Raw genomic sequence first — 13,661 nt, 5'->3', positions numbered from 1 at the left:
GACAACAAGAACAGTTCGAGGTCTGTGGTTATAGCTTGAGATGTTAAGGGCTTTATTTAGGGTGCTGACATATGAGCTGCTGAATGAAAATGGGAAAAAGAATGAAGGAAGAGTCAAGCTTACTGTGAATGGCTCAAGCTTAGATCATGGGTGATTGACAGAAGAATTAAGTGATAACTGGCCTTCTGTCTAATAGGACAAGAGCACTTGTTATACTGAAGAAACTCCAGATGAAATATTGAGAAAATTCCATAAGCAGCATAGCAGATTTTTCTAAAAGCAAAAAGAATCTTGTCCTACACATATAATTAAATATGTAATACATTAAATTATTTTATTAGAAAAACAGCTTGCCTTTATGAATAGAGGGACCCATGGCAAGCATTTTGTTCAACTTTTTTTTTTTTGAGACAGAGTCTCGCTCTGTTGCCCAGGCTGGAGAGCAGTGGCGTGATCTCGGCTCACTGTAAGCTCTGTCTCCTGGGTTCACGCCATTCTCCTGCCTCAGCCTCCCGAGTAGCTGGGACTACAGGCGCCTGCCACCACGCCCGGCTAATTTTTTGTATTTTTAGTAGAGACAGGGTTTCACTGTCTTAGCCAGGATGGTCTCGATCTCCTGAGCTCGTGATCCGCCCGCCTCGGCCTCCCAAAGTGCTGGGATTACTGGCGTGAGCCACCGCGCCTGGCTTGTTCAACATTGTTAAGATGACTAGGCATAATATATAAAGAAAGTAGCAAACTTAGCCTAAAAGCTTGATTTAAGTACAAATTGTCCATTTTCTGAAGAACTGAGTGTGCCTACAAATCAAAAAATGTGGCTACTGTTAAAGAGATATATATCTGATTAGGTTGGAAGCTGAAAGTCTATGTTTTCTCCATGATACCTGCCAGGTCTTGCTCTAAAGTTGCTTTATAGGTTCAGAAAAACATAAGGCTCTGAAAAATGCCACTTATATCCCACTAAAGTCTCTCCAGGATAAGGAGAACAAGGTGCCTCCTTGGCAGATTCAACCACGTATGCAGAGCTATTACTGGAGACTTGGAGGGCAGGGAGTCAGAATTGAAGCTGAAGGTCACTCCCTTTCACTTCCTCATTCCTTACCTCTTGGGCAGGGTAAAACCTGAATAACCATTTTATTTGCTGGACCTGGGCAGAAGCTACATAAAAAATGCAGTCTTGATTAGACTATTCTACACATATCTTTTAAAAAATGTGGTCCTAGAAATTAGAGTCACCTGAGGAACTTGTTAACATAGAGAGTTTGAGGCCTCACCCTTGACCAGTTGATTCTAAATTTCAGGATATGGGGTCCAGAAATCTGCTTTTTTAACAAATGTTCTAGATGATCTGATGTACAGTCTTATACAGACTCCTTTTTTTTTTTCATGAAGTTTCTTGAAAAGAACAGCTTCTCTCCTACTTCTGTTGTAACCTCAAATCAGTATACAGTCTGAGGTTCATACTGGGTATTGAGTACATGTTTGTTAAACAAGTTTTTTTTTAAAGAGAAAATTGTTATGAGTAAGACTTAACTTCAAGGGGTTGAGTCATTTTTCAATTATATGAAAAACAATTTAGGACCTCTATCTAATTATTTCACCTTAAATGAGAATTCCTAGCATCACAGGGTTTGATAATGTAGTGTCAGTGCATTTAAATGTGTGCAAATATCACTAAATTACTTAATTGCAAAAATATCCTAATTCCAATACTTTTAAGTACTAAAATAAAAGTAGTCATGAAAGGAAACATTAATGTACTTAAATATTAATTTTTATCATATGATAGGACCAGTTATTTTCCATGCAAACATATCACTGAAATTATAAAGGGAATAATTATATGTACACACATGGCCTTTTCAATATAATATGGAAAATTTAATTTCTTTTTCTTTGTCACAAGCAGTAATGGATTCTGTAAGGAACTGAATTGAGAAGTCCCTAGATCATGTGTCCAGATGATTTTGTTTCTAGATGATCCTAGATTGGTTGGCTTGTACCTTTGGCAAAAATCTGCTCCCTTATATCTGATTCTACCCATCAATAAATTATTAGCTATTTAAATACAAAAATATATAGTAAAATAGACTGTTGATTTCCATCCAATAAGGGAAGAGGAACTCTTATTTTTAAGGTATAAAACAAGTAGCTATGTTTTATCTTAGTCAGAGGAACAAATAAAAGACATTTCATCCTAGTGGGTTGTATTTCTTGTATTCTTCCATAAGGCAATATTCTCCTTTGCAAGCTAACTTTTCCACCTTCCTTATACATGTTATTAAGTGAATTCTTTGTGAGTCATCCCTGTCCTTAAATGTACCTTTCTCTGTTCAGAAAAGAAGAGATGTATTTACTGCACGATGACAAAAGCACCCTAGATGTAGTGTTTCCTTGGATGGCTTCCTCACTTTATCACCCGGCCATATGTGGATATTTCTTGTCTTCAGTGTTAAAATAATGCCAATGTGTGTTATTAGATATGCCCAAGTGAAAGAAGAAGTATCTGGATTTTTTTTGGCATTCCTAGGCTGTTTTATGTCTAAAATCATAGGCTAGGAGACAGACATATGTGTATACATCTAATAACTCTTAACACACTTGGTTCTTGCCAAAAGTGATGAGAAAATGCTGCCTCCAAACAAGATAACCATGTTTCTAAGTCTCTATCATCTTTATGGAACATTTAAAAGAATGAAAAACTAAACATTTGTTCTGAAATTAAAGTATAAACGAAACAGACTTTTCACATGTTCTTCATTCAAGATAAATCAGAAACTAACTTTACTAAGTTACGTTCTTGTCGTAAAGACATTGAGTGGCTTTGGAGTTTGCACCCAGCCTTGTCAAAATTAATTGTATGGAGACCTCCACTTCTGGAAAAGATGGAGTAAGAGGGATTGATTCTATCCCTATGCTGGAAACACCCCCAAAATGCACAAAATGTATAAAACAACAGATTACAAGATGGTAGACATCAGGCAACAAAGGGCAGTGATCCCTGAGAGACGGAAAACAAACAACGTTCACATTATTACTCCTCAGATTACTGCCTTAAAGAGTTCCCAGGGTGTAGAGAAGAACAACCTAGGCAGTACTCAGTGAGCATGTATGCAAGGAAACCATCTGTCAAGGAAAGCTCCACTTGAGAGACTGGAGTCAGGAATAGTGCCTGTTCCCACCAGCCACTGGGAACCCTCATTATGCACAGTGACTTGGGTAGCATACACAGAAAGAGCATTAGAATTGTTAAAATTCATAAAGATTGACCACACCGAGGCTCGGTGACTACACAGAAAACTGGAATTCTCATATACCATGGGTGGGTATGTAAAAGATATAAACACATGGGAAAAGTTTTGCTTAACAGGGTTTTCATAGGCTAACCATATACCTATCACATGATCCAACCAGTCTACTCCTAGGTATTTGCCCAACAGAAATGACAGCATTTGTCCATATAAGGACTTGTAGATGAATGTTAATAGAAAACTTTTTTAAAATAGGCAACAATTTGAAACAATCCAAAATTTTGATAATAGGTAAAGAAATAAATAGGGTATAGATATTATGGAATAATGTTCAGCAATAAAAATGATCTATTGATAAATGCTACATTATGAATGAATCTCAATAAATATGCTGTGTGAAAGAAGTCAGAAAAAAATACATAAATACACAGGATTCAATTTACACAAGAATCTAGAAAATACAAATTTATCTATAATGACACAAAGCAGGTGGCTGCTAGAGCACAGGGGAAGGTCAGGGAGGCAGGGATTAAAAGGGCGTGAGGAAAATTTTGGAGATGATATGTTCGTTATCTTGATTATGCTAACGGTTTCACAGGTGCACGCATATAACAAAATATATCAATTCATACACTTTAAGTAGGTACATTTCATTACATGTTAATTACACTTCTATAAAACTGTTTAACAAACAAAAATAATAATGTAGAATTCAGTGTTTCTTAAACTTGAAGGAACATTGAAATCACCCAGGAAAATTTGAAATATACCGATATTTATGTTCCAATCCCAAAGATTCTGATTTAATTGCTCTGGGGTTGATCTGAGCTTCAGGAGTTTTAAAAGCCCTTCAGTTAATTCTAATAGGCAGCAATTTGGGAATTTTTTGAATGTTATTTCATTTTCTCTGTACCGATAGAAGTATTTTAACTTCATAAGTTTTCATGTAACGTACAAATTTAGTAAGTAGCAATAGAAGTAATTGTTTGCTAAAAAGAATCTAGATATAATTACATGTGGAAGTTTATGTTTATCTATGGTGGCAAAAATCAGTTATAAAAACAAAGGAAGACAAAAATGTTCAAATAAAAGTATACTCGCTTTCTAATTGCGATAGACTGACATTTTATTCAGTTGTCAATGGCACTTATTAAGTTTGAAACTCTTGAGAACACTTAACTTTGGTAAAAAGCTATTGACTAGAGGACTTCTTACAGCCTGCTTCTCAGTACAGCTCAGGGAGGAGAATGTGAGGGTCCACACTCACCTTGGCATAGATACAGCTGTCGTTGAGTCTCTGCAGGGAGCAGTTCTTGTCACAGAGAGGGCACATAAAGACTTCAGTGGCTTTACAAATTTCTTGGCTTGAGAAAAACAAAAACAAAAACAAAACAAAACATAGCATGAAACTGTGACTAGGAATTCACTTAGCCCCTACAGCAAATCCTGTTGGAACCAGCAAGGCAGAGAGGAAAAGGAGAAGAAATGGGAATAGTGGGGAGTGGTGGGCACTGTGGTGTGACTCCAACTCAAACACTTTAGAATATTTGTGATGCAAAAGTTTGGGTTTCCTTCTTTAATTTTAGAAAATGCTGTCAAGATAACTGTAATGATAACAGGCCATTTTTACACTTGTGTGATAACTGGTGAAACTTTGTCTACAATGACACTTTTATACATGATTTCATGGCACTCAGGATAATCTTGTGCGGTATACCAGTGGAGTTTTAGCCAAACTCGCAGGCTTGGAAGTGGCTGAGCTGGAATCAAACCTATTTGGATTTCTCAAGTCTGGTGATCACACAATTTATAACACCCACTGCAGTACATATTGTTGGTGCAGAATGTTCATTGGAGATTAAAATAACTGCTTTTTTATGTTTGCTTGTTGGGGTTTTTTGCAGCGCCTTGACATACACTGTCACAATGACATGCCATAGTTTATATTTATGTAAATATGTTCTCTAATAGAATGTAACTTTATGACACATCTCTTCAGTTTTATGTCCACTGCCTTTAAGAAAATTTCTCAGCATACATTTTAGATGACTTTGTGACAGCACTAACACATCAATAACAATTTCCGAAGAGCCTCAGACTCACAGTTCTCAGCAACTTATTTGCAGGACGCTTTGTGTCCTTTCCTCTCATACATGGCCCTTTCCCATTTAGTATCCTCTGAATTAACTCTTCTCTAGAAATGTTGAAAGGAATTTAAAGGCTTTAGAAAATGTGTCTGGATTCAGCTCTTAATACAAGTTTAATTGGCAATGTTTACAGCAAGATTTGTTGTTTTTACACATTTGTACTTGAACCAAAAAAAAGAATGCGTGTGAATTTCCATGTGTATTTCAAGTATGGGATGTATATAATCTCAAGCCAAAGTGGGGACCAATAGTAAGTAATGATACCACATAGTAACATGATGCTTTACAGCGGGCAAAGATGATTTTATGTCTGTCAAATTGTTTAGTCTTCACTCCAATCTTGGGTAATGGCAATTATCTCCAGTAAAAAGAGAAAAACAATGTTCAATTTAAGGAACTTGCTCAACATTATAGAGCTAGCTAGAGGTACTTCAGGGACCCCAAGCTTAGGTTTTCTGATTGTAGATCCAGTTATCCATCAACTATATCTAAAAGAGAGATACAGTTTGTTTCATATTTTAAGGGAACTTTTCTATCAAGTAATAATTTATTAGTGATCACGATGATGAAATGGGTCTTACATATACTATAGCTCTTCTACTTTCACACTCATCATCTTACTAGTAATCAGGATGTCTACATAAAGTAGGAGAAAGCAGGTAAACTACACATTTTAAAAACCAAAAAGAAAGAGAAGATTATATCTCCTCTTATGTCAATACTAGTAATTTGTAGGAATAAGAACTATTAACACACTTCTTGAAAAAAATTGAAATGAGCTTTTTAACATAATTCATTGTTTCACAAATGATACAATTTGTCCTGCTTTAGAATCTTATACTAAAAAGGTATTGAAGTTTGTTTATATGACATAATCTTTCTCAATTTCCAAATGGAGTCAATCAAAAGCTCAGATTTATTGAAGCACCAAGTCTAGAATTCCAGAATCTTTTTACTGCTAGAATCATTACATTCATTTTCTGAAAGTTACTCAACGTTCAACTTGATACATGGTACACAAAAATCATCACAAAACTTTTGACATTTTTTAGTCTAAAATATTTAAGAGTATCACAAGTTTCTTTGACTTTACTTAACCACTAGAGGGAGAGAGAGTTCCCATCATGAGTGTTTCTTAATTTCTTTTGCAGTGCTTGACAATCTAAACAACCACTCAAATTGTGGTTTTCTTTTGTTTTGTATTTATTGCTAAATATACACATCAAGTGTGATTCCAAAGAAATAATCATTACTACCAATTAAAGATAAAAGTAGCGATAAATTTTCTATATGGAGGTGGATGTTTGGACCCACTCACTTGAGGGTTCTCATGCTTCCTTATAATCCAGCTAACATGATAAAGAATGGAAGATAAAATATTTGCTTTGTGGTACACATTTTTGGGGAAAAGTGTGAAACTAGGTTTAAGGAAAACCAGTAGGGCATTATGGATAAATCATTGCTTTTAAAATCAGACATAATCATCAGAGAAATGCAAATCAAAACTACAATAAAAAATCACCTCACACCTGTTAGGATTGCTACTACTCTTTTAAAGAGTAAGTATTGGTGAGAATGTGGGGAAACTGTAATCCTGTACACTGCTGGTAGAAATCTAAAATGGTCCACTGCTATGAAAAACAGTAGGGAGGTTTCTCAAAAAATCAAAAATAGAATTACCATATGATTCAGCAATCCCACTTCTGGATACATATCCAAAAGAAATGAAATCATGATCTGGAAGTGCTGTCTGCACTCCCACATTTATTTCAGAATTATTAAAAATATCCAATATTTGGAAACAATCCAAATGTTTATTGACTGATGAATGAAGAAAGAAAATGTGGTATATATGTGTAATGCAATATTATTTGGTCTTAGAAAAGAAGGAAATCCTGCCATATGCGATAACATGGATAAACCTAGAAGAAATTATGCTAAGTGAATTAAGCCAGTCGCAGAATAACCAATACTGAATAATTCAACTTATATGAGGTATATAAAATAGTCAAACTTATAAAAAACAGAGTTAAATGGTGGTTGCCATTGGCTAGGGGAAGGAGGGAATGGAGGGTAAAACGGACAAAAAGTTTCAGTTATGTAATATGAATAAATTCCAGAGAACTGCTGTATGACATTGTGCCTGTGGTCTATAATACTGTCTTGTGCACTTAAAAATTTATTAAGGGGGTAGATGTCACTCTGTGGTCTCATCACTAATAAATACTTATTAATAATCAATTGATAATTAAATATAAATTAATAAAACATTAATTAATTGTGTTAATTTATTTCTGTGATATTATATATTAATCATAATCATATAATTGTTAATACTGTTGATAATTTTTAAAATCAGAAATAGGTTTGAAACTTAGCTGACCACTTACTAGATATATTGCCTGACAAAGTCACTTTTTTTTTAAAGGATCAATTTCTTCATCTTATATGGGGATATCTAACTGGGATATTAGATTAAAAATTTTTACAATGTACTTTACACATTACAGGCACTTGATAAATGGAAGAAACTTATTGCTAAGGACAGTGTCAAGAGAGGGCTTGGAAATCCTCTAAGAAACGACTTTTAAAAATCTGGTCAATATTGAGAACCACATTAATTTCTTGGTGAGTTCTGATGCTGAAGAGGCAATAATAGACCAGAGAGTTGGGGCTTCAGCTCTGCTTCCTGGTTTCTGAAACCCAGGGCCTTAAAACCAGGCCACATGTGTCTGCCTGTTCATTTTCAAATTCCTGTATCTTTTCCCAGGCACAGATATGGCCACATTTGATTATGTAAGACCAGTGTATACATGTAAATATATACATGTATGTATATACAATCATCTAAAACCTGATTCTTATATACTTCTATAATTAAGTGCAGGGCAATTAAGAAACATGATCTTAATTTAGTTGGACATAACTGGTAGAAACATAATCAATAGAGCCACATCTGCAGCTTTGGAACATTTTTCTACCCTGCAACAAGCAAAAAAGAGTTTAATAAAATTATGCTAACGTAAGTCCACACAAAATAAAAGCTTGCTCTCCTTCCCCCACCCACCATGATAACACCTACAACTCAACCATGTCTGACACCTTGAATGGAAAATTTCAGTCCCCAAATTTTCAGTCAAGATATTCAGTGCTGCTTATCTTGGTTTAGAATAGAAAGTCTGACAGGATCTTAATTATAGTGTGACAGAAGTGGGAGTAATATAATGCCATACAACACTGAAGAAAAGAGTTTACTAATACCTTTTAGAACACTCCTTGTACCAAAGGTTAGAGAATAATTATCTCACACAAAAAGAGCCTAATTTACTCTATTGGTATATAAATCAATAGAAACAGCAAATCTATTCCCTTCATTCCTCTTTGTTCATTTTCAGCTTTGTAGTGGTGGAGTGGGGAAGTCTGTATCATATGCTAACGTTTTGTTAATATGTTCTCCACGGGACCAACTTGAAGAGTAGCTGTTGAAGAATCATTTCCCATATTTTAAAATTTATCTTAAAAGTGTTTATTTTTTTTCCAATTCATTCTAACTCTAAACCACAACCTTTCTTCTGAGCCCCGGATGTTACTGATACAACAGAATACGGGGAAATGCCGAAAAGGAGGATGGATGTTTCCGGTGGGCCGAAGTTTGTTCAGGAAGATGCTACCTTGCAGGATGGTAGTGAGTTTGCAAAACTCTGAAATAAACCCAAGACTTGATGAAATGGGTTTTTGCAGTAGGTGTTTCTTTGTTTTCATGCTATTTATCTTTTGGCATTCATGAAGAACAAGGGGACTTTGAGATATCAAATCAAGCAACTTGGTTATTGAATAGGATTTAATTCTAGGACAATAAAGCTGTTTTGTTTTTAAGCATAATTGTTATACTTATACATACATATACATATTATATTTGTTAAAGAAAATTCAGGGAAATTAATTTTTATGATCTCATGAAGCATACAACCTTAGCATTAACTGTCACGTTCAGTATTCAGTAGCAAGGCCATGGTTAAAAAATGGACCAAAAGAGAAGAAAGCGTTGAGCTTTGAAAGAAAGGGGAGAGATATTTTTCATATTTTGAATTTTACCATACAAAGTCAAAGTTGATAATATACTCGTGATATATTAAATAGAACATGCTGTTAAGATTATTTAATGCTAGGGTGACTCTTGTCCTTGCTGAATAACAATGTGCTGTTCCTATTTCCAAATCTCAAGTCACTTCAACTTTAACAGAAGCATCACCATTTTGATATATGTTTGACTTTTGTCAAATCCGATTTCACTACCATCTCCATATCTTAAGTGGATGCTAAATAAAATTTATAAATATTTGTTCCTCCAGAGAGTAATAATAGAGTAGAAAGTATGTTATGTTTTGTCACGTACTCAGGAGAGTAGAGGAGGTTGCTTAGAGCAGGACTTATGTGGTATAATTGTTTTATTTAGACATCTTTAAGTATATTAGGTTCCCTCATGTGCAAAAAGAGCTATACATCTCCCAGGGTGGTAGTGAAGGTTATAGCAAATGAAACAAGGTATTTGGAAGGAATTTGTAAATTATAAATTATAGCTATTATAATGATTTGAATGAATATATCAAGAGGGCATTCTAGACTAACAAATGCTATGCAAATGTAAATCACACAAAGCTATCAAATTTTTGAATTATATGGTATATACTGGAAAGAGGAATTTTACATAAACATTCTTAGAAATTACTCAAGATAGTTTGCAAATAAAAGTATTAAAATGACCTTTTATAATAGTGTTCTCTTCCTACCAAAAAAAAGCCAAAAAACAGAAATAGCAAATAAATTAAATTGTCGTATCATCAACCATTTGATTTTTTATAGTCAGCATTATCATTAAACTTTTGCCCACTCAGAAGACAAGCCAAATATTTTTAATAGGTCTCTTAATAGCCTACCTTACTTGACTATTATTCATTGTAAATAATCCATAGAAGAAAACGCACAAACCAACAATTGCTGCAGGAATCAACATTCCAGTATACCATCCCAGCCAAGCAAAGTATAGTCCAATCTTCTCACCAAAGTATAGCCTGCATGAGAAAGCAAATCCTTAGACTGAGTTAAGGCAACATAAGCAATATTACAAATATTGATGCCACACCTAGTCAGAATTTCAGACGGTAACTTGAGGCTACACTCAGTTCCTCCTCAGCTCCATCTAAAGTATCTAATACTCCTGCTTGTTAATTAATCCAATGATGGTAATGTTGTTTATTTTTAAACATTTTCAATATGGGGCAATTCTGTCACATGTATTTAGGTATATGCCATACTTCTTAACATGCTCATAAACCTGGCTTTTCTCCATCTTCCTACTAGCATCCCTTTTCATTTTTCACATCACAGAGCTGCTCTAAACCATATAGCTTTCATGAAAATTAAGAAAAGGTCTCCCCTCTGGGTGGGTGCTGAGAGCAGTTTAGTTAGATTTCCCTCTCCATCTGCACCCTTCACCAGACACCCTTATGCTAGACACAATGTGCACCATTATGTCACATCTTCCTCAACAAAGCTCAACTCTGCAGTTTCCAAAGCACACGACACTTACCCTGGTTAATGCTGTCCCTAAACTTACAAAAATGTATGGCAATTACCAGTCATTCTTCTTGAAGATCTCATTTACTCACAGGAATTCATGAGTAATGGAATGGAAATTCCTTTTCCTCCCTATACGATTGTAAGATGCTAAAAGGTAGAGCTGTGTGTTGCTTCACTAGTACCCATCACAGGAAGTATTGAAGGATGCTAAGAGAGTCAATGCGCTTAATTCCCCTCTAGTTGATGAATATCATTTAAATTGAAATGGCAGAGAAATAAGGCAGCTCGAATAACTTCTCAGTTGCGCTTTCTTCACCTAACCTACTGCCGGTATTAAAGGCCTGGTTAAAAATGATAATTTCCTGACTTCTTTACCACTGTTTGGTCTCCATCTTCTAAAGATGGTTACTTAACACACACAGTTTTGTTCCTGCAATAAAGATTGGCACTTTGAAGTTCGTTTGGGCATATTGCACTGAGCAGTGATTCTTGCTAAGAAGAAGATTCTCTTGTCATATTTCCTTAACAAGCCTTCTCTTCTCTGAAAACTATTCTCTTTCTGCTTCATTCTCTGTGTTGTGCCAATTAAATCTTTTGCATATTCTACTGGGTGCAGACCTGGAATAATCATCTGTCAAGCATCACTTCTCCATTTTTAAAATTTTATTTATCTCTCTCTCTCCTAGGAAACCCAGATCAATAGAACATTCATTTCTTATACAATAATAATATTCTACTGTGAGATGGAAACTTATTATATTAATAGGTATTGAAAAAAAACATTTGTTTGTTTGAACAAGTGTTCCTCTGTGGGGTGGAGCAAAGTTTTTAGCACATGTTACTAACACAGTAGAGGAACTTTATAATTTTGGTGACAGAGGGTTGCACAGACAAATCAGCTGATATAGACAGTATTATCTATATCAGTATGATATAGATAATGATATTTTAAATTACACATTGTTAAAGGTTAAGAGAAGCAACAATATTATTTGGCGAAGTACAGTCACCTAAGTAAAAGCAGATTTCAGATCTGTGTCAGGAGAAGAAGGAGCTGGTGCCATGTAAAAGAGGCTAATGAAAAATGTCCTTGCCTTAGAGCACTGGTACTCACAATCTTCTATGATTCCTGTGTTCCAAATAGAGCAAGGAGGAAGAGGGAGGAAGAGGGGGCTGCTACTGGGTAACTCCCCATCACACATCAACCACAGCTCTGTTTTTATCTGTTATTTTTTTTAATATTTGTGCCCTGTGTCATATTTCATTCAATGATATAATTCTGCTGCTGAAATAATTTCTATCATACAATGAAACAATGTGGAAATCTATGCTTTTAGAATTGTTTCCTTCAGTGACATTGTTTTTAAATACAAATGCCTCCAATACCTATTGTGTAATTTTTTTTAATTGCCATACAAGAATTTTGCTAAGCAAGTTTTATAGCTGATGATTTTGAATATGTGCTCTTTTTAGTTTCAAATATTTTTCATGGAAAAACAGATTGCAACTAAAATAGGCCTTAGCTACAAAATGTTTAAATTTATTTTTAAAATGGGAAAAACCACAGACACATGTCCAGAAATGGTTATTTATATACAAAAGGAATTGCCTGTATCTGACTTTCCATCCACTACTAAGGAACTACTTTATTCAGCATGAGACAATACAGGCTGTGCCTATGGGTCTCCATTATCCATAACCAAAGAGTATAAGGAAATTCAACTCTGAACACCCTCTTTCTCTCACTACAGATAGGAAGCAACATAATGAGAGATGAATGTCCTCAAAAGTGTGTGGTTTTAAGAACAACTTACTCAAAATAAGTAGTCACAAATTTTAAGACAATCTTTCTTCTGGTTGTAGAAAAATGGGCCTTGTAGAAAATGCTATGCATAAATAGTCTAATATCCATGTTTGCCTCATTACCGTCTAAAGTTTGGTAACACAAGTTAAGTTCCTGAGGGGTAAAAACATGTTCAAACGCCATCTAAACTCTTTCATAAACTTTCTCTTGGGTGAGTATTTCATCACAGACTCCTTCCCTTAGCCACTTAAAGATAAAAATATAATTTTTTAAGAAAAAAAATCCTCCTATGTCAACAGCCAAAGAAGTGGTAATAGTAGCTGAATAAACCTATTTACTGAAAATAAAGGCTGCTTGCTGGAATTACCTGAAGAAGCAAGAGTAATGTCTTCTATAGATGAGAACTTATACTTTCTGTTTATTTTTTGTCAACAAAAATTGTATATATTTATTGCATGCATGATGTTTTGAAATATGCATATAGTTTTGAATGACTAAATGAAGTTAATTAACATATGCATTACCTCACATATTTATTCTTATTATATAGTAAGAACATTTAAAATGTACTCAGCAATTTTCAAGCATAAAATACATTATTATGAACTATAGTCACCATGTGGTACAATAGATCTCTTGAACTTATTCCTCCTATTTAAATCAATTTTTGTATCCTTTGACCAACTTCTCCCCAACCTCTGCCTCCTCTCCACCCCTAGCCTTCGGTAACTACTATTCTACCCTCTGCTTCTATGAGTTCAACCTTTTTAGATTCTACCCATACAGGAGATTATGTAGTATTTGTATTACTTTGGCTTACAGATAAAGAAAATATGGTGTATATATATATATGTGTGTGTATATATATATATGTGTGTG

At 34.7% G+C, this 13,661-nt stretch overlaps 1 protein-coding gene across 3 annotated transcripts in view; it reads right to left on the bottom strand.

The window, feature by feature from the left end:
* Positions 1–13,661, bottom strand: part of ANO3 (anoctamin 3) — a 473,946-nt gene that overhangs the window by 105,656 nt on the left and 354,629 nt on the right. For all 3 annotated transcript variants that reach the window (XM_054661268.2, XM_001134720.8, XM_016920588.4), the window contains 2 exons: positions 10,336–10,470; positions 4,519–4,615 (listed from right to left, as the gene is read on the bottom strand). In XM_054661268.2, the coding sequence (XP_054517243.1) occupies positions 4,519–4,615; positions 10,336–10,470 (232 nt within the window). The remainder of the gene's footprint in view (positions 1–4,518; positions 4,616–10,335; positions 10,471–13,661) is intronic.

The sequence above is a fragment of the Pan troglodytes genome, chromosome 9 (genome assembly GCF_028858775.2).
Source record: "Pan troglodytes isolate AG18354 chromosome 9, NHGRI_mPanTro3-v2.0_pri, whole genome shotgun sequence".
NCBI lineage: Eukaryota > Metazoa > Chordata > Mammalia > Primates > Hominidae > Pan > Pan troglodytes.
Note: the sequence above shows the minus strand (reverse complement) of the source record. Positions and strands in the feature narration are given on the sequence as shown.